The 22,607-nt window shown below is 41.9% G+C and overlaps 1 pseudogene and 2 gene segments (V, D, J or C); all 3 read left to right on the top strand.

Moving 5' to 3' along the window:
• Nucleotides 1-3,919: 3,919 nt before the first annotated feature.
• On the top strand, nt 3,920-5,005 carry LOC141582282 (immunoglobulin heavy variable 3-48-like). The segment is given in 3 exon segments: nt 3,920-4,167; nt 4,274-4,680; nt 4,844-5,005. Coding segments are annotated over 3 exon segments (615 nt in total).
• Nucleotides 5,006-8,018: 3,013 nt separating this feature from the next.
• LOC141582280 (immunoglobulin heavy variable 3-23-like) lies at nt 8,019-10,791 on the top strand. The segment is given in 3 exon segments: nt 8,019-8,088; nt 9,306-10,200; nt 10,304-10,791. Coding segments are annotated over 2 exon segments (669 nt in total).
• A 6,617-nt stretch (nt 10,792-17,408) lies between these two features.
• On the top strand, nt 17,409-21,192 carry LOC101036955 (uncharacterized; annotated as a pseudogene).
• Nucleotides 21,193-22,607: the final 1,415 nt, after the last annotated feature.

Genomic DNA, 22,607 nt, shown 5'->3' with positions numbered 1-22,607 from the left:
TCTCTGCCAATGTCCTTGTGGTTTTGTTAACACAAGTACGGTGAGATCTGCCTCTGGAAGTGCGGCTGCCTGGGAAATGACTGGCTGCCTTCAGAACGGTGGCTGCCCTTACCCCAATGAAGCGACAGTTCAAGGTCGAACTGCTGCACTGACTGCGAACCTCTCGAGCCTGTGCATTTGAGATTGCTTGTCTCGGTTGGGGTGGGGCCCGCTGAGCCAGAGCACCTGGCTCCCTGCCTTCGCCCTCCTCTTTTTCAAGGGAATGTGAGGCTCTGTCTCACCGGATCACCTGGCTCCCTGCCTCCGGCCTCCTCTTTTTCAGGGGAATGTGAGGCTCTGTCTCACAGGCCTTGCAGGTGCCAGTTAACACGGTCACCCAGCTTTGTGTGGGCGTTTGTCCTGGAAGCCTGCGGCACTGGTCGGCCAGGGGAATCTCCTTGTCTGTGGGCCGAATAGACAAGGAGATACTGCGCTGTGGGAGAAGTGCAGTATCTGAAACCGTGTGCCCGAGTAGCCAAAAAAGCTCCCAGTGGCCTCCCCTCGGTAGAAGGGGATCCCCCAGTCTGCTGCACTTCCCAGGTGAGGCAGCGCCCCGCCCTGCATTGGCTCGCCCTCCCTGGGCAACACTGACTGTCCAGCCAGTCCCACTGAGACGCACCTAGTACCTAGGTTGAAATGTGGCGGTCACTTGCCCTCTGCGTCACTCTCACTGGGAATTGTGCTCAGAGCTGTTTCTACTCCGCCATCTTGGTGGAGCTCTCTCAGTGTGCTTTTTATAAAGATGATGTGTGAGGTAGAAAAAATTCTAGATTTCAGATGAAAAATAATTTTGGGCCAGGTGTCGTGGCTCATGCCTGTAATCCAAGCACTTTGGAGGCCAAGGCGGGTGGATCATCTGAGGTGGGGAGGTCAAGACCAGCCTGACCAACATGGTGAAACCCCATCTTTAAAAAAAAAAAAAAAGAAAAAAGAAAAATAATTTTGATAATGTTAGTAATAAATAATTACGAATTTCTAGTTATTTTACTGCAGTAGTGTATCAGGACACGAAACAAGCTTTGTTTACCAGGAAAATCACTTATCAGTGAGTAGCACATGGGTTGCTGATCTATGTTGTCCTATTCTACTGTGTGTTGACTGTGACAAACCACTAAGATATGAAGCAATGGCTCCAGCAAAGTTGTAAAGCCAGCTTACTAAAGAGCAGAACATTTGAAGAGTAAAGGTGCCAAATATTTTAAGACAACACTGGAATTTCGAAACAGAGTAAGGCTTTTTTTTTTTTTTTTTTTTTTTTTTTTGCTTTTTTTTTTCTTTCATGTTTTGTCTTTATGTCTGGAAACAAAGCTGTGTCTTAAAGAGACTGTGTGGTTATCCTGGTGTCCCATAGTTACACCACCTTGTATCCTATACATGGTCAAAACTAATGGGGAAAAATGTACCTCTTCAGAAAATGCGACATAAATGAGTATCTTCTATAAGAAAGACTCTGAATTGAGTACTTAAATGAGTCAATTTAGACGGAGTAGCTGGGCTCAATTAGCTGAATAATCTAGGTAGGAAGAAGTACACTTACCTCAGTCCCTTTTAAGCAATTGCATAATTAATTTTATAAATTATCTGTAGAATATGGGATGACCAATATGATGATGAATGTTTACTAAGACATAAGTCGCTTTTAAGCAATTGTATGATTAATTTTAATTATTATCCACAGAATATATAGGATGATCGATATGTTGATGACTAAGACAGTCAGGAAAGTGAGACATAAATTGATTTCAGTCTCTGTAGACAGATTAGGGCAAGGAGACTGGATGGAAGCTTCTAAACATTGGTAAATAGTGTGAGTAAATGTGGGAAATTTGTTGCCTTTGGTATATTAGACAGCACATGAGTAGGTGTTTTATAATTTCATTAAATAGTCAACAAATATACATGGAGTTCTTATTATGCCTCACTTATTGGATGAGGAGTTGTGGATCCAGGAGAACAGAATGGATACAGTAGGTTTGGGATGTGAGTATTGAATTTATGAGAAGATTTGAAGTCTGTATTCTTTACTGCCAACCTAAGTTTATTAGAATACTATCATGGTGGGGAAAGATCTTAAATAATTGTGTTGCAACTTCAAAATGCTGGTTTTTCTCAGAGAATAGAAAGCCTTAAATAGCCTTAGTAATCCAAATATTCATTTCATAATTACACAAATTATGAAAAGTGTTAATATTACGAGGGCTTTATGCTTATAATATTAGCAAAACTTCAGGGATGCCTGAAAGTACTAAGGCCACCCTTTCCATTCAACTCCCTGAACATGTGTTCTGGATATTAGCCAATATGTTAATTAAAGGAAATAAAAACTGAAAAAATAAAAAAAGAAAGAGAGGGGAGCTGCTTCTCAACAGATCTTTGGTGGGGACCTCGGTTCCCATGACAATACCTGAGGGGTTGAACCAGCGCCCCTAAGCCCCTAGGTTTCAGTGGCTTGCCCCTGCAGAATACATGCCTAGTTCTGTAGTGACAATAAGGGAGTTGGGTCTGAATACATTTTAGAAGTGGGAGTTCTTGTTCTCTTCCAGACAGACGTTCAGGAAAGAAAGACTTTTGTGACTGTCCTGTTTCTTGAGAAAAGGGATTCAAGAGGATAGGAAAGCTTTTCAGTACACGGTTCCTTAAAATTCCACACTGCAATACATTTACCATACTCGTTTCCAAGCAATCCAATTTATAGTTGTATTTTTTCTTGGAGTAAACCATGTTTCACATTCCAAACCCACCTTAGGAAGTTTCAAACCCTGGCTTTGTTATGCTCTACAAACACTTGCTTCCCCTAAACCTCAGATTTCTTGTGTGTTTCCAAACTTTAAATATTGTAAATATTAAGAAAATTTGCAAAATTCCATCTTCTATATTTATCTGCTATCATTGATGCAGTTGTAAAAAATAAGAAGAATATTCCTTTCCTATGTACATTTCCAAGTTTAATAGCAGATTTTTAGTAAGACCCAAAATAATTTGTAAAAAATCAAATTTTTAAGGTGCTTACTAGAAAAACAATTTAAGATAAATTTTTGCTAGAATGCTACCCAACATTTATAATACATAAATGTCCAATATACCCAACTACAAGGTAAAATATCTAATTATTTATGGCAAATAATATAAGCCAAACAATTAAGAATATATGCTATGTTATTTGATTTTTATCAATTCTGACAAACTGAAATGAATGTGCAGCAAGGTAAAAATCAGCAGTCACCAGGGGAATGGTAGAAGAAACAAGAGGAAAAAGGAGAAAGAACACAGAAGAATAAAAGGAAATACTGAAAATTATCTTGTCCACCTTGACAACAATGACTGTTAAATCATGTTTACAAATGTTCACTTTAAATATGTGGAAGTTTACTATCTGTAAACTAAAACTTACACAATTTGTTACAAGCAAAGAAATTGAAACTTAGACAAGGAAGGAATGACAGAAACATAGGAAAAGGGTATATTGAATTCAGAAATTCTCAAGAATGTGTCTACCTGAACCATGGTTCCCATCATAGTTTTAGTGAATTCTAGAATGCAGCACATGTTTTCACTTCAGAAAGTGGGTTCCTCAAACCACGCTCTGTCCTGGAGTTGGCTCAGGGAGTCATTGGGGCCCGTGCTGAGGAGCACAGGCCCAGATACCAGGGCTTACTCATCCAGGCATGAGCTCTTAGACACACTCAGAGCCGCTTTCCGATGTGTGGTGTGGTTCCACATCTGTACATGGAGAAACACTGACTGCCAGAAAAGTAATATACATGAATATGCAAAACTAAAATAGGGAGCTCAGTTCAAAGTGTTTATCATAGAATAATTTTATAAGAAGACAGTATAATTTCCAAGTACCATCATTGTCACCAAACACCTGCAAGGCACAGTCGCCTTATCTGGGCTCCGTCCTCTCCTCAGGCATCTCACCCCAGAGCTTGCTATATAGCAGGAGACATGCAAATACGGCCCTACCTCTGCTGATAAAAACCAGCCTAGCCCTGACCCTGCAGCTCTGGGAGAGGAGCCCCGGCCCTGGGATTCCCAAGGGTTTCCACTTGGTGATCAGCACTGAACACAGACCACCAATCATGGAGTCTGTGCTGAGCTGGGTTTTCCTTGTTACTGTTTTGAAAGGTAATTCACGGAGAACTAGAGATACTGAGTGTGAGGGGACATGATCGAGGGGAACAGTGGATGTGTGTGGCCGTTTCTGATCAGGGTGCTGTCTCTTTCTTTACAGGTGTCCAGTGTGAGGTGCAGCTGGTGGAGTCTGGGGGAGGCTTGGCAAAGCCTGGGGGGTCTCTGAGACTCTCCTGTGCGGCCTCTGGATTCACTTTCAGTGACTATGAAATGAACTGGGTCCGCCAGGCTCCAGGGAAGGGGCTGGAGTGGGTCTCACTCATTAGTAGCAGTGGTGGTACCATATACTACGCAGACTCCGTGAAGGGCCGATTCACCATCTCCAGAGACAACGCCAAGAACTCGCTGTATCTGCAGATGAGCAGCCTGAGAGCCGAGGACACGGCCGTGTATTACTGCGCGAGACACAGTGAGGGGAGGCCCGTGTGGGCCCGGACACAAACCTCCTGCAGGGGTCCCCGAGACCACCAGGGGGCGCCCGGACGCTGCGCACAGGGCTGTCTCGGGGTAGGTGCAGGTGCAGCTGAGGGCTGGCTTCCCGCCGTGGTCTGGGGCTGCCTCGTTGTCACATCTCCCCAGGGGACCTCCGGAGTCACAATTCTGTACTAACACTTGACGTCTCTGAAGGCAAAACTTTTTGTCCTTTTTTGTTTCTTTGTTTTTGTAACAGGAGGACACATCTTCACCTCGACAGGAGCCGCAGTGCCACTTTGGGGGCAGATCATCCTTCTGTGGTCGGCAGGATGACAGTCCTGAGGAATCCTATGAAAACATGGGGAGTGTTATCCAGTTAGACTCGGGACAGAGACCTCCATGGGAATCTCTATTATAACAGGCTTTGAGTTTCATCAGGAGCCAAGAGGCAGGCTCACCCAGGGTCAGGGTCCTTTAAACCTGATGGTATCACAGCTGTTTCCCCTCGTCTTGTAAAACTGTGCACATCTGACTTACACTGATTCAGTTGACCCTCTTTCTGTTAATCCATTTCCTTCTCTGCAGACCTGATTCTCACAGTTTCCTTTCTTCCTCTCTTCCCTAAAAACAGAGAATTAGTTGTCTTTAGTCAAAACCCCAGGGCTCAGGTCTGCAGAACCTGGGTATACTGAGGGACTTTCTCATTCCCCATTGCCTGGACATTGCTGCTGTCTCCTGAGCATGGAGGCTTTTGGAAAATGAAGTGGATATCAGTCATGAAGGGAAGAGTACTAGTTTTCTCCAGTGGGATGTTGATGCAGAACTGACCTTGTGCTTCTCACATTGTCACAGAGTTTGGACTCCCACATCCGACATTGAGGAAAGCTAAAATTGGACCCTCCATTGTGCTGTGAGCTCTGGGTAACAGTAATTGTAGGGTCTGGCTAGGCATGCCTAAGGTCAATACTGCTGGCCATTGGGAAAGACAGGCTGGGATTCCCGGGAAGACCTGCATCTGCCATCCACCATGGCATTCCATTGTCATTTGTTAGGTTCTGATTGATTCACCCCCACCTGGATTATCTAGAACACTCTGACTCAGGAAAAAATAATGGCAGGCTCCCCTAACACCTGTATGATGCCATTAAAGCAACACCCTGGTTAGTGTATGATTGAGAGACTGGTTTAGTCAAGGTGACACGTAAAATTATTTGTTTCCATTATCATATTTTATTTTATATTTGGCAATATAATCATGATCATAAATGTGTCCTACATTTTTTTTTTTGTCAAAAACCTTGGAATCAGAACAACTTTATTTTGCAAAGGGGCTAGACAAAATAAGACTGAGACCTGTTGGGCTACACTCCTAGTAAGTTAAGGTGTTGTTCGTCACAGGATGAGATAGGAGGTCTGCACTAGACACCAGTGATAAAGACCCTGCTGATAGAGGTTACAGGAAAGAAGCTGGCCAAAGCCCTCCAAAACCAAGACAGCAACAAAAGTCACCTCTGTTCGTCCTCACGGCTAATTATATGCTAATTATAATGCATTAGCATGCTGACAGACACTCCCCTCTGGCTCCATGACAGTTTACAAATGCCATGGTAACATCAGGAAGTTTCCCTGTATGGTCTACAAAGGAGGGGAGGGACCCTCAGCTTCAGGAGTTGCCTGGGAAATTCATCAATAATCCATCCCTCTTTAACATGCAATCAAGAAATAATCATAAAAGTGGATAAAGGGCAGATCGTGTCTCTGCTCTGCCTATGGAGGAGCCACTTTTTATACTTTTGCTTTTGTAATAAACTTGCTTTCATTTCACTCTGTGGATTTGCTGCAAACTGGGACCCCTTTCTGCTAATATTTCTGTTATTATTGGTTTTCGAAGCAGAAAACTCCAAAATGGGATGACGGTTCCCTGAATTACTGTAAGAAGTACATTCACCCTTTGAGAGAAAATGCACAGGGGGTGGAATGAGGCTGTGAAGCTGATGGCAGACTGGGGAAGCCTGACCCTGAGTGAAGGAGAGAGGGAGGGAGGATTGGGTGGAAGGTTTCTATATTTCTGTGCTGTTCAAGGAAGGTGCAAAACATATTGAAGTCTTGTGCAAGTCAGTGCTACCTTGCAGGGGTCATCGTGACTCTCCGAAATGGCTCTGCTTAAGAGTCACTGCGCAGTGAGTCCCTTCATTAGAGTGGACCACAGGACATGGGCCTCAGCACAGGCCATGCCGCAGGTGTCAGAAAGCAGCTGCTGGGAACTGGATCTATGTGCATTTTGCTGCCTGTAGGAGGAGGCAGGGAGGTGCATTCTCAGGGTCAGCACACTGTTTTTGGATTTTTATAGAGAAGACCTCCTTTTGCTTTATTTTATTGGAAAATATATAAACAAATGTGCACCTGTAAACAATTGTAAATTTCATACTTATTTTAATTGCATTCATTTATAATTCTGCATTAGTTCCTGGCACATTGTTGCATTTTTCATAGGTATTTTTCAGTGAATTGAGAACATGAATTTTCCACTTTCACTGTTTTTTCTCCATGTGCAGAGACCTTGAGTAGAGCATGTCTGGTGCTTATCCACACTATCCCTTGTGTCCCCTGGGAAGGAGCAGAGACTTGTCTGACTGCAGAATCTCGGGTAGGAGCCTGCACACCTCAGAGCCTGCAGAGAAATCCAGTGAATGTCTATGAAGACAGAGCACTGTACCACGTGGGGGAAACTCTAGTTTTCCCACCGCCAGAGATTGCTGCTCAGCTGTCATCGGGAGGTTATCAACCAGAGCACTTGGAAGCCTGTATCAGCACAGCTTCAGTATGTAACCTGCCACCATTAGACTGCAGGAAATAATTCAGCCTTGATTTTTCTGACCATACTCACCTTATTCATTTGTAAGTTTGGTTCAGAAATGTTATATTTTAGTTTATGATTCAAACCTTGGAATTTTATGAACAAATAAGTAATAATACAAAATGCGTGCAGTTTGGGCGCAATGTAAATGAATGTCCATACAGTTTTTTTGTGTGTGTGTTTGTGTGGATACTTCAGTCAATGAACATGCTTCCTGAATTACATAATCGAACTACAATTATCTTTGCTGTAAATTGCCTGCAGTAATGCCTGTGAGGCTGACCCTGTCACCTTGCTATGAGGATGCTCAGTGCACAGGTGAGGTCACACAAGAGAAGTTCAAGGGGCAGCTCGCAGGCCCGGTGGAACTCCTGGCTAGGACCCAGACATAGGATTGGGTGTCTCAGAAGTAGATCCCCAGATCTCTTTTAGCTGGTCTTCATGGGCAGCAGAGGACCAGAAGGAGATGCTCAGAACTCAGCCAAGACATAGCCCCAATTAGGAGCAGGTGCAGTGAGGAACCAGCTGGAGAACCTCTGACTACAATATTGGTTTGTCTTCCTTTGCTTAACAGCACCCAACACTGAGACCACCCACCACATCATCTGTAACTTGCAACTTTCTTGTTCCAAAGCAAAATCGAGGTAAATATAACTCTTCAGTTAACTCCTTGAACCTGGGTTATTTTTGAGTATGACATCATCTACAACTTGATAGTTCTTATGTCAAAATCAACATGCATATTTAGCATGAAAACTGTGTTTTATCTCATGGTAAAAATTTAATTAACAGTTACACTATATGGGAAAGAACCTGTATTAGTTCATTTTCACATTGCTATAAATATATCACCTGGAACTGGGAAATTTTTAAAGCAAAATATTTATGTGACTCACAGTTCTGCATGGCTGGATAGCCTCAGGAAACTTACAGTCATGGTGGAAGGTGAAAGGGAAGCAAGTACCTTCTTCAAAAGGTGGCAGGACAGAGAGAGAGAGAGAGAGAGAGAGAGAGAGTGAGAGAGAGAGAGAATGAGAGGGATGAGAAAGAGCCACAAACTGAACAGACAACCAGATCTCCTGAGAACTTTGTCAGGAGAACAGCATGGAGGAAACCACTCCCGTGATCTAATAACCTCCACCAGACCCCTCTCCTGACACTTGTGGTTTACAATTCCAGATGAGCTTTGGGTGAACACACAGAGACAAACCATATCATAATTTCTAGGTGGGAATTGGTCAATTTATAAATTATGAGTGAAGTATAAGAAAAATAAATGGTGCCCATGCGGTAGTTGTCCAGTTAATCTATGAAACATCTCAATATTCATCTTAGGAGAGGTCTAGGACAAGTTTGAGGCAGGTAGGTAGATAGAGAGATAGATAGACAGTTCTACCAAATACTATAAATATATATCATACATATAGTATAGAAATAGAAATCATATCTTATATAGTATTTGACAGAAATAATATCACACCTAATTATATATATATATATGTAAAATCACCTGTAGGGTAGAGGATCTGGAGCATTCTCTGGGAGAGGCACAGTGAGACTCTAGGAGTCCAACCTCACATACGGTTTTCTGTTCTTAAAATAAGAGTGTCCCTCTAAGATACTCGAACTCTTTCTTCCACACCAAGGTAGAGTCTGGTATATTTTTATTATGATAGAGGCAGAGCATAAAAAGAGTGATAAGAAGCTCTCTAAAGGGTGTGACTTGATTTGCGGTAAATTGAGAATAATTTCAATCCTAATGTTTCTGTGAAATGTTAGCTGTTTCGTGATAAGTAATTAACAGAAAGCTGGCTGCTCCATGAGAGCAATACACAAAACAGTAGTCTGCTTATTTTAACAGAGAGAATGAGAAGATCCATAATGTAAGATCCAGCAGCTGGGCATTATGGCACTGCCTGTAGTTCCATTTATTTGGGAGTTTGAGGTAAGAGGATCACTTAAGCCCTGGATTTTGAGCCCAGCCTGGAAACATAGCGAGACTCCATTTCTTGAGAAAGCAAAGAAAAAAACAATAACATTTTGGGGTCAGGACAAACCTCAAAACCTGCCGCTGAGAAGAAACCCGGATATAATTGCATCAGATTGTTCATCAATTTATGTTACAAAACAGCGTCACTCTGCCAGAAATGAGCAGAGCGTAACGTCTGGGTGGTATGCTAAGAGACACTAACGATCAAGCAGGAAACCCAGGTAACTAGGCTCTCAAAGACAACTTCACCAAATGACAGCGTTTCCATGGAAACCGCATGCACATCCAGGACTGCACCTGTCAGCGATGACATCATACCCTCACAGTGTCGAGGAAAGAGACATCACTCAATCAGAAAGGCCGAGGGACTTCAGAAATATCTAAGGGGAAATACAGTGTGCAAATATGCAAAAATGAGATAAGATGACGACTGCTAAATGATTATCAAGCCACAATTACATCATGAAATTGCGTTTTCCTGAATGATAGGGTTACTACCACTAGCCCCCAGGACATCCCCGTCTACTCTGGGCAGAGCCCTCTCCTCTGGCGTCCCACCCCACAGCGCGCTATGTAGCAGAAGACATGCAAATCAGGCCCGCCTTTCTGCTGATGAAAAGCGGCCCGGCCCTGATCCTGCAGCTCTGGGAGAGGAGCCCCAGCCCTGGGATTCCCAGCTGTCTCTACCTGCTGATCAGCACTGAACACAGAGGACTCACCATGGAGTCTGGGCTGAACTGGGTTTTCCTTGTTGCTATTTTAAAAGGTAATTCACGGAGATCTAGAGATACTGAGTGTGTGTGGACATGAGTGAGGGGAACAGTGGATCTGTGTGCCAGTTAATGACCAGGATGTCTCTGTGTTCACAGGTGTCCAGTGTGAGGTGCAGCTGGTGGAGTCTGGGGGAGGCTTTGCAAAGCCTGAGGGGTCCCTGAGACTCTCCTGTTCGGCCTCTGGATTCACCTTCAGTGACTACTGGATGAGCTGGGTCCGCCAGGCTCCGGGGAAGGGGCTGGAGTGGGTTGGACAAATTAATCCTAATGGAGGTAGCACATACTACGCAGACTCCGTGAAGGGCCGATTCACCATCTCCAGAGACAACGCCAAGAACTCGCTCTATCTGCAGATGAGCAGCCTGAGAGCCGAGGACACGGCCGTGTATTACTGTGCGAAAGACACAGTGAGGGGAGGCCCGTGTGGGCCCAGACACAAACCTCCGGCAGGGGCGCGCGGGGCCGCCCACCGAGGACCGGGCAGGCACCAGGAGCAGGTGCAGGGGGAGGGTCCTTTTTCCACAGCTGGAGAAATCAGAACTCTGGAGTCTTGCAGGTTGTCATATTTTTATACTGTTATTTAGTAGGTATTTATTATCATTGGTATTTAAGTTTTAATAATTTTAAACATTTTATGCAGTGTTATTTTAAATATATATATATACTTAAGGTTGGGCTCAGTGGCTCATGCCTGTAATCCCAGCATTTTGGGAGGCCGAGGAGGGTGGATCTCCTGAGGCTGGGTGTTTGAGACCAGCCTGACCAACATGGAGAAACCCCGTTTCTACTGAAAATGCAAAATTAGCCGGGTGTGGTGGCAAGCCTGTACTCCCAGCTACCTGGGAGACTGAGGCAGGAGAATCGATTGAACCCAGGAGGCGGAAGTTGCAGTGAGCCAAGATCACGCCATTGCACTCCAGCCTGGGCAACAAGAACAAAACTCAATCTCAAAATTATATATATATATATATATATATATATATATATATATATATTTAAATTATGCATATGTATGCTATGTACATATTCAAGGAATAATTATTTCTAATTATTTGCAGTTATTCTTCCAGAGTTTTACCATCTTTTGCTATCAGAAACTATGGCTATGAGAACATAAATTTACAACTGTAGACATAAGTCTATATACGACAAACCTGTTCATAAACGTGTAGTCATTTATATTTAAAATTATAATACAATAAATTTTAAAGTATTTTCTAAATGATCAAACTTATTGAAGAACTAAATATAAATTATTGGAGTTCTATGAAATCAATTCATAATTCATTTCAACAATTTTATATTGTTTATATTAATATCTTTTCACTTAAACATTGTATATTGATCAATTCAAAGTAGCTATGGTAAATTTCTAATGGCCTTGACACAAAAAATGAAAATATTTTGAGGTGATGAATATGCTAATTAGCTTTATTTTATTATTCCATATTGTACTAATAAATCACAACATTTCTTTGTACCTTATAATTATATAACAATTTGTCTATTTTCAAGACAATGATTTAATGCATCCTGGGTCATAATGTTTTTTCCCTTGTCCAGGTCTGATTGGATCGTCCTGAGAAACCCATCCCATCCACACTCCTGCCTCCTGAAGGCTTCTGAGCCTGGCTCCATGAAGGGCAGAAGCAGGCGCCCCAGGTGAGTCCACAGGACCTGGAGTCTCCCTTTTAAATTAGGGGCTTCCCTCGGAATCACAGGGCTCTTCATTATCCTCACCCTGCTGTTGTACCAAACAAGAAACATCACACTTCAATTCATCAGGCTTTGCTGTAATTTTCCCTGAAAAATCAAGGTAATAATGTTTGCAATGAATATCACAACCTACTATGAATAACTCCTTTCTTATGTACTAAGGTTTCTTTTGAGGAGTTTACATGGATTACAATTTCAATTTCTTTATGAGATGAATATTAATATCTCCATATTAGAGATTATTTTTCTAAGTCATTTCTGAAAATTAATTTGCCCAAGAGCCCATATGGCTTCTGTTAGGGATCCAGGATACAGTCAGAAATGTTAGCAGTAACAGCTGGAAAAACATTAAGAATATATTTATCTTAGTACCTGTGCTCTCAAATATTCTTATTTCCCTACAGGTTGTTATGGTTACAATTTTACACATGATATTTGTAATTAATACTAATAAGTCAGTTAAAATATTGTATCAATTATTTAAAGACATTTGATAACAAAATGCATGTTCCACATATTTGTGAACATTCTGATTTCTCTATGAAATGTGTTTATTATTATTATCAGACATCACCCTTCTGATTTCTGGAATTTAATTCTAGCAGCTATTGTTGAATATATTTTACTAATTCATATTGTATTGTTCACATTTTGAATATGATTTTATTGATAATTGCATTATTTACTAAATTTTAAAATACTTTCAAAAACCAGGTGCTCCTTACAATGACCAACGTGGACCCTGTGGACACAGCCACATATTACTGTGCACAGAGACCACAGAGCCACAGCCCAGGGCACCTCCTGTACAAGAACCCAGGCTAATTCTCAGTGGTGCCCCCTCCCCATCTCTGAGAACAGGAAAGTGTGGCTGAGATGCCATTTCCTGCCAGGGCCTGTGTTTCTTGTCCCCACCAGAATCAGAGACTTGTCTTCCTCTATCTTCTTGACTAATAAATGGCATGACCCCTGTTAGTGGTTCATGCAAGAGAAGCTGTATCCTGTTTGGCAAAGATTCAGCATGAAAGTTTCCTGTTACCTGAGCCAGATACATCACTGCTATGTGGCCACTAGTTTCTGAGGCTCATATCACTTTAAAGGACCAAATACAAATGTCCATAGAGTATACCATTCTTAAACTGTAGAAATGATGTTGAAAAAGAATGTGGAGATAAGAGAGCAAGAGGAATTATGAAAATCCAGATAGCAAGTTTTCTTGTAGAGTGAAAGTTACATTAGTAATTTCATGAAACAATAAGATAGATCAAATATGTCTTCATCATGGAGTGTCTCACAGTGGCAATGCACAAATAAATTTTTAAAAATTTCATAGGGTAGGTGTGATGGATGAGGCTTATTTCCAATGGGGAGCCCATAAATACCCAGATAAGTAAACAAATCCAACACTTAGAAAAAAAAAGTGCCTCATCTTGACACCAGAAATCTACCTCACTAAGTTCAAGGAGCAATGCGGTAAAGAAATGGAAAATTTTAAACGCATTTATTATGTTTCTAACTCATGTTTGAATATGAAAACAGAACTGTCCACAATTTTAGGAAAGCTCTCCCATGACATTGAATCACTACAGCCATAGAAACTCCACTGATCAACAAAGTTCAAGCAGTGAGCAGGTCAGTACCGAGGCCCCGGGTGAATCAATGCTCTCAGGTACACTGTACAGAACCCAAAATTGAGCCACACAATCTATTGCCAAGTGATCTTTGGCAAAGTTAACAAAAATTAACAAAAATGTGTACCAGGGAAAGGACATCCCATTCAATAAATGGTGCTGGGGAAATTGGATAGCAAATGCAGAGGAACAAAACTAGACTCTCATCCTCAACACATCCATACTCCACACAAAGTGAATTAAATACTTACCTGTAATATTTCAACTATAAGTGCACTCAAAGAAAACACCAGGACAACTCTTCTGGGCATTGGACTAGGTAAATAATTTATGACTAAGACCCAAAAAGCATACCTGAGAAAAAAGTAGACACATGAGATGTAATTAACCCACAGAGTTTTTTTCACAGCAACAGACTAAACAGGCAGGTTGCAACATTTTTGCACACCTTGCCTGTGACAGGAAACAATATGAAGAATTCATAAGCAATTCAATCAACTCTACAACATAGGAACAAGAACAAAATACCCCCATTAAAATGAGCAAAGGACATCAGTAGACATTTTTTAAAGCACACCTAAAAATGGATGCTACATATACAAACAATGCTCAACATCACTAACCGTCAGGGAAATGAAAATTAAAACCACAACAAGCTCTTGTCTGACACCAGTCAAAACAACTATTGCTAGAAACTCAAAAATATCAGATGTTGCTGAAGATGGATAGTAAAGGGAACTCTTAGAAAGTGTTGATGAGGATGTGGACAAATATAACTTCTGTGGATAATGGTAAGGATATTTCCAAAAATAACTAGAAATAGACCTGCCATTTGACACAGCAATCCCACTACTGGGTAACTACGCAAAGGAAAATAAATCATTACTTCAAAAGATACCCACACTTCTATGTTTACCACAAAACTATTCTCAACAGCATCTATGTCAACCTGAGTGTCATCCAACAGATGATTTAATGAAAGAATGTACCATGTACACCCAATTTGATACTAATCAGCCACAAAAAAGAATGAAACTGTGTCTTTTGCATCAAGATGCATAGAACTGGAGGACATTATACTTACTGAACTGTAAGTGGGAGGTAACAATGTGTACACAGGACATGGAGTGAGAAATGATGGACATGGAGACTTAGAAGGACGTAAGGGTGGAAGGTGGGGGCATGATGAGGCATTACCTGGTGAGTACAATGTGCATGATTTGGGTGACAGTGCATTAAAAGCCAAGGCCACGGTGTAATATATCCATGTGCAAAGGATGCACTCATAGCTCTTACATTTATACAAATAAGTGTGCAAACAAATACAATTAAAAATATAAAATAATTAACAGTTGACCAATGATCAAAAATTATAATTTAATATATGATCAATAAATGAAATTAATATCAGTTGAACCTTATTAAATTTAAAAAAACGTTTCCTTACTATATGGAAATTAATGTCAAGTTTCAAATGAGAACTCCTTGCAGATCATATAGGCACCAATGTAATTTTAATAAGAACTGGCAGAACTCAACTGCAAAAAAAAAAAAAAAAAAAAAAAGAAATAACCCATGGATAAACTAGGCAATGGTTTCTGCCGACATTTCACTGAAGAAGATGAGCAGATGACACTGAAGCATATAAACAGGCTCTCAACAGGATCATTCATTAGAGAAATTCAAATCAAGCCTACAATGAGACAACACTCTACACTTTTAAAATGGCTGAAATTAAGAAGAAATACAGATAATACCAATGCTGGTGAGCATGCCAGTTTCCTAGAGTCTACAACATTGCTAATGGGAATGCAAAATGAAACAGCTACTCAGGACAATAATTTTCAGTTTTTTTTTAAATCAAAATGCCCTTAACACATGACCTATATATCCCACTCCTAAATATTTGCGTCACAGAAATACAATCTTCTATTCACACAAAACTTGTATTCAAATATTTAAGATGTTATGCGCGCATGCACGCGTGTGTCTGTCTGTGTGTGTGTGTGTGTGTGTGTGTGTGTGCAATAAAAGATAGCAAATGACTAACCATTACAGGTGGACTCCAGCCATGAGGCTAAGTGAGAGAATCCAGTCCCAAAGATCAAATGGACACAGCTGTAGGTGCCATGGTCACCCTCAGGTATTAGTGGTTTGGGCTGGGCTTTCTCTGTCACTTTCCTAACCAGGCCCAGATGTTGAGCTCCACCACTTGCAGACTGGGGTTCCATTCCTTCACAGACTGAACCAAACAAACGTGGGACACTTTGAACAATGTCTGGCATTTGTTCCAACTGCAAGAGAACCTCCCCCAGCCCTCCCCATTCTCGGTTCAGCCTCCGTCTCCCAGGCATCCACCCGTCTCCTGTCAAGGACCTTTCATGACACCCTCCACTGCTTTTGAGAACACTGGCAGGTTTTGAACTTCTCCACATTCTGTTGTTACTGAAGTTAGGATGTTTGGAGCCAAATTAAGGGTCATATTTTATGAGCAAATGCCAGCACCCACTCTCTCCTGGGACAGAGCTCCTAACCAAGGATCTGCAGGTGGAGACAATGATGGACTTTTTGCTTCCTCAGTGTAGAAGCTCAGTGCTGAGTGGAGGTTTAGACAGAAGCTTCCCACCTTCTCAGCACGCCAGTTCTGGTGGGGTGAAGCCTCTGCCATGGGAGCAGAGCTAGATACCAGGGACCCAATGTCCTGGCACTGGGCCCAGGGCAGAGCCTCCATCCATGATCAGGTCCATGGAAGAAGTGACTCTGTTTCTCATTAGTTCTTGTCCAGAACTGAGCCCCAGCATCAAGTGCTCTTGGCAGGGTCAGAGGGCCAATGTCCTGGTCCCTGGGGCAGAGTTTCCTCGATGGGAGCTGGGTAGCAGGTGTCCTGTCTTCTCAGCTGCATGTGTCTGCAGTGGAGTTTACATCATGCTGAGCTGGGATGTGGAAGGGAGGAAGAGCATCTTAGATCTAATGCGATGACTGGCCTTACTGAGTTTTGTCAATTTTCTTGAATAAATGCTTTCACTTGCTGTATGCTGTTAGGGCCTTTCCAAACCCTGTAATTTTTCAAAATTATTTTCACTGGTCTCATGAGGGCATAGATTCATTGAGACCCTCAGGCTTTCAAAGACAAATGGAACTGTTTATTTTTTAACTTTTTAGAGAACATCCATAAAATATAAAACAATGAGTTGACTTTCCTTCCAACACTTTACAGATACCATAAACTTTCCTCTAGTTGTAAGGGTTTAACCAGAAGAATGCCGTCATCATCTTTTCTGTTCTTTTGGAAGGAATGCCCCCTCTGTTCACGTCCACTTGCCTGCGTGTATTTCTATTTGTCTTTGGTTTTCAGCAGTTTTACTAAGATTTACCTAAATGTGTTTGTGGTGGGGTACAGGGGGTGTGATCCTGCTGTTCTTTGTTCCTGAGAAGCATGGATTCATGGTTTACTCTCTCTTTGTGGGGGGTAAAATTATTAGAAAAAATGTCAGTGTGAGCTCATCAACAAGCCTCCCTGACGTGGGCACAGGACCGCCGCGGGGTGCTCAGGAAACACTTCGCAAAAGCCAGCCTCAGGGCAAGGGCAGATGGGGTTAAGTTCTGGTTTCCTGTCACTCTGGCTTCCTCTCCATAAAATAGTTTCCTCTGGGGCTCTTCTCTGGATTCCTTATCCTGTTCTTACTTGTGAAGTCTCTGAAGAAGAAATATGTGTTGTACCAAGAGAAAAACTTTCTCACATGTACCGAAGGCAGAGTCACCTACAGTCACTCCTATTTCTCAGTGTCTATAAGTTACCAGTGCTTCTGAAGTCAATCAGCTTTATCTATAATAGATGCGGCACTTAAATCAACATGACACATTTCAGTTTTAATACTGGATTCCGCATCACATCCAGTGCTTCTTGCTGGAGCTGGATCAATCAGCCCCAGGTGACGGACTGGAGTGGGTCAGGTGCACAGGTCATGAAGGAGCAGAAATTCCAACCCACTCCTCTAGGGTCCAGTCACCACCTCCAGATCTGTGCCCAAAAAACAGATCTTCCTGCAGCTGAACAATGTGAGCAACAAGCACACAACCATGTGTTTTCAAGCAAAAGACACAGTGGGGGGACACCCGTGTGAACCCAGACACACACCTTCCTGTGGGGGTTTACAGGACAGCAGGGGGTGCTGAAACAGAAGCTGAAACTCAGGAACCAGCAGGGAAACCCATAGGGCACTTGGCACCACGTGGGAGCTCAGGACTGTTGTGGGGCTCAGTGGTCAGGCAGGCTCAAGGCTCAGCATCAGGGCAGGTGCAGCAGGCAGGGAAAGGCACTGGAGATGGGTTTCTGTGGCTTCTTCTCATTCCACCACTAGCCACCCTCCACTAAATCAACTCTAACGTGTTTGAGTGTTTACATGTCTGGAAAATAATATTTATATTATAAATACATAGCCATATGCGAGTGCATCAAGTTACCTTCTTCAACTTACATGGACCCTGTTCATTAGGAATAAGTTCCTGTATTTGAAGATTTCATAAATTAAAGATGATGTAGAATCACTTTCTTTTTCAATCTCCTTTCCTCACTCTTTCTTTCTTTCTTTCTCTCACATACACTGATAAATACACAGGATGCTATAACTTTAATTACATGATGTATTTTAAAGAAAACTGATTCACTTGCAGCTTGACCAGTTTAGCTGTTGTTCACGTTGTTGTAAGATTAAGAACATGTTTCTCAGCTGTGTAGCCCTCTAAGCTGAGCAGCAGTTTGTATGAAATACACAGAAACTGAAAATAATAAAAATATTAATCAGCAGTTTTATCAGTAAACAAATTTTGGGAAAGTCATATATTGGCATAGTATCCACTACTGCAATCAATTAATGTTGAATACAATCAACAGCATGGTTAAATTCACAAGTACTTAGGACACCCGTGTGAACCCAGACACACACCTTCCTGTGAGGGTTCACAGGACAGCAGGGGGTGCTGAAACAGAAGCTGAAACTCAGGAACCAGCAGGGAAACCCAGAGGGCACTTGGCACCACGTGGGGGCTCAGGACCGTTGTGGGGCTCAGTGGTCAGGCAGGCTCAAGGCTCAGCATCAGGGCAGGTGCAGCAGGCTGGGAAAGGCACTGGAGATGGGGTTCCGTGGCGTCTTCTCATTCCACCACTAGCCACCCTCCACTACATCAACTCTAATGTGTATTAATGTTTATGTATAATGTGTATGAAAGTACATATATATAATTCAATTTTATAAACTGTGCAAATTGAATATTTATTGCAAATTATATCACAAAGATCCCAAACTGACTTCTCCATGGTAAAAGGATGGAAGGTGTAGGCAGGGAAATTGCAGGAGAAAAAGAGAAAATTGTGGGGTAACTGATTTGTTTTCTATGTGAATGGTGATGATTATGTAAATATTTGTTTGAAGATTGTTATTTGTCAATATGACCTCATTAAAACTACTACAAATAAAAATGTATGATTTGGTAGAAAATGATTAAAAGAGATAAAAATAATACAAAGAAGTCATAGACTTCTGAATACATATATGAATTAATACTCAGTTTTTCGCCGGGCGCGGTGGCTCAAGCCTGTAATCCCAGCACTTTGGGAGGCCGAGGCGGGTGGATCACAAGGTCAAGAGATCGAGACCATCCTGGTCAACAAGGTGAAACCCCGTCTCTAGTAAAAATACAACAAAAAAAAAAAATTAGCTGGGCATGGTTGCGCGTGCCTGTAATCCCAGCTACTCAGGAGTCTGAGACAGGAGAATTGCCTGAACCCAGGAGGTGGAGGTTGCGGTGAGCCGAGATCGCGCCATTGTACTCCAGCCTGGGTAATAAGAGCGAAACTCCGTCTCAAAAAAAAAAAAAAAAAACTCAGTTTTTCTGTATTATTAAGGAAAACACTAAGATATAGCCAAATAATGTCATGATATTATTATAAGAAAAGAGTTTCATAAACCTCACTGGAAATTTCTTGCTCCGTCCTAGAGTTAATCTAGGGAGCAGTCAGATCCAGTCCTGAGGAACACAGGCCAGACGCTGAGACTGGCTCTTACCGGATGTGAGCTCTTAGACATGTGACATGGCCCCTCCACACTTGGGGGTTGACATTCACATGCGTAAATGTAGGAAAATTTGACTCCCACAGAACATACTTCTTGTGCATCTAAAAGTAGAAATGCTAATGAGAATTAATTATTTATGAAGAATAATCATTCACATCCTCTCTGGGATACAGCTCCTCTGGGCATCCCTTCGAGAACTCGCTATATAGCAGGAGACATGCAAATAGGGCCCTCCCTCTGCTGATGAAAATCAGCCCAGCTCTGACCCTGCAGATCTGGCAGAGGAGTCCAGGCCCCGGATTCCCAGGTGTTTCTATTCAGTGATCAGCACTGAACACAGAGGACTCACCATAGAGTTTGGGCTGAGCTGGGTTTTCCTCGTTGCTATTTTAAAAGGTAATTCATGGAGAACTAGAGATACTGAGTGTGTGTGGACATAAGCGAGGGGAACAGTGCATCTGTGTGGCAGTTTCTGACCAGGGTGTCTCTGTGTTCACAGGTGTCCAGTGTGAGGTGCAGCTGGTGGAGTCTGGGGGAGGCTTGGCAAAGCCTGGGGGGTCCCTGAGACTCTCCTGTGCGGCCTCTGGATTCACCTTCAGTGACTACTACATGAGCTGGGTCCGCCAGGCTCCGGGGAAGGGGCTGGAGTGGGTCTCATACATTAGATATGATGGTGGTAGCACAAGCTACGCAGACTCCGTGAAGGGCCGATTCACCATCTCCAGAGACAACGCCAAGAACTCGCTGTATCTGCAGATGAACAGCCTGAGAGCCGAGGACACGGCCGCGTATTACTGTGCGAGAGACACAGTGAGGGGAGGCCCGTGTGGGCCCGGACACAAACCTCCTGAAGGGGTCCCCGAGACCACCAGGGGGCGCTCGGGACCCACCGAGTAAGGGCAGGCCCCAGGAGCAGGTGCAGGGGGAGGGTCCTTTCTCCACAGCTAGTTTGACAAAGAATTTTTGGCTTAGTATCCAAAAGCAATTACAACAAAAACCAAAAGAGACAAGTGGGACCTAATTAACTAAGGAGTTTCTGCTGAACAAAATAAACAAACAAAAAAGGAAACAAAACTATCAGCAGAGCAATCAGACAACCTACAGACCCTGAGAAGATATTCACAAACATTGCATCCACCAAAATCCTAACATCACATCCAGAATCTGTTGGAAATTCAGCAAATTAAGAAGCAAAAAACAAATAACCTCATTAAATATTGGCTAATTTATCTGTGTCACCACCGAAATTGAAACTTGAATTTTATCTCCCAGAATTCCCAAGTGTTGTAGGAGGAACCCAGAGGGAGGCGATTGAATCACTGGGGCCTGTCTTTCCTGTGCCATTCTTGTGATAGTGAGTAAGTCTCGCAAGATCTCCTGGATTTATCAATGGTTCCCGCTTTTGCTTCCTCATTTTCTCTTGTCACTGTCGGGTAAGGAGTGCCTTTCACCTCCCATCATGATTCTGAGGCCTCCCCAGCCATGTGGAATTGTGAGTCTAATTAAAACTCTTTTTCTTCTCTGTTTCAGGTATGTCTTTATCAGCAGTTTGAAAATGGAGTAATACATGGGCAAGTGACACAAACAGACACTTCTCAAAAGAATACACACAAGTGCACAGTAAATATCTTTTAAAAATGTTTAGCATCACTAATCATCAGAGAAATGCAAATAAAATTTCTGATTTCTGTCACTGTATGTCCATTTTTCTCGTTTTGAACGTCATAAAAATGGAATCAAATATCATAGATCATTTTTTGTAAGGGACTCCTTTTGCTATTAGTGAGCTTCATTCACATAATGGCATCTATCAAGTTTTTGTCATCATATCTGTACATATGTTTGTACTCATACACATATAGGAATTTCATATCTGAATCAGTCCATTATATTAATAAATGACAGTTTACTAAGTAAATAAATCAGTTCATTAAGTTAATAAGTGACAATATGTGTATCTATTTTTCTGTTGATGGAATTTAAATGTTTCCATTATAAATATCTTAAACAAATCTGCTATAAATATCTTTGTACAAGTTTTTCTGCTTATATTCTCACAGTTTTATTGATAAACTATGTATAAATAAGTATGCATCACCTTTTTAACTTTATGGAGCTAATTTAAAGCCAGGTCAAATCTTGAATGCTTTGGTGCTTAGAAATTTCACTTTTTATGAGTGATATAATTTATGAGTAATAACATTTTATGCATTTAATGTACAACATTTGATGTATTGATGTATTTGGGAAAATGCTCATCATGATCAAGGTAATTGGTATGCTTATCATCTCAAAGAGTTATCATTTTATGCCTTTAATTTATTGTGTGTGTGCGATAGGAACACCTAAGATCTACTCTTCTGGCAGAAGATAAATTTGTAATATAATATTCATTAGCATCGTCACATTAGTGTGCATTTCGTCTCCAGAACTTCTTCAACCTGTGTATCAGTCCATTCTCAAACTACTATAAAGAACTATCTGAGACTGGGAAATTTATGAATAAAAATGGGTTAGTTGACTCACAGTTCTGAAACCTTAACAGGAAGCATTACTGGGAGGCATCAGGAAACTTAGAATAATTGTGGAAAGTGAAGAGAAGCAAGGACCTTCTTCACATGCTGGCAGGAGAGACAGACAGAATGAGCAAGAGAAGGTATACCACACTTTTAAACCATGAGTTCTTCAAAGAACTATATCCCAAGAACATCAAAGGGGAGGGTTGCCCCATGATCCAGTCAGTTCCCATCAGACCTTTCCTACAACACTTGGGAATTAAAATTTGACATGAGATTTGGGTGGAAATACAGAGTCAAACCATATCATTCCCCCGCTGGCCATCACAAATCTCGTGTCCTTCTCACATGGTAAAGTATCATTATCTCTTCTAAACAGTCACCCATTCTTAACTCATTTCAGCATTAACACAAAAATCCACAATCTAAAGTCTCCTCTGAGACAAGGTAAGTTTCTTCTGCC

The sequence above is a fragment of the Saimiri boliviensis genome, chromosome 2, assembly GCF_048565385.1.
Source record: "Saimiri boliviensis isolate mSaiBol1 chromosome 2, mSaiBol1.pri, whole genome shotgun sequence".
Lineage (NCBI taxonomy): Eukaryota > Metazoa > Chordata > Mammalia > Primates > Cebidae > Saimiri > Saimiri boliviensis.
Note: the sequence above shows the minus strand (reverse complement) of the source record. Positions and strands in the feature narration are given on the sequence as shown.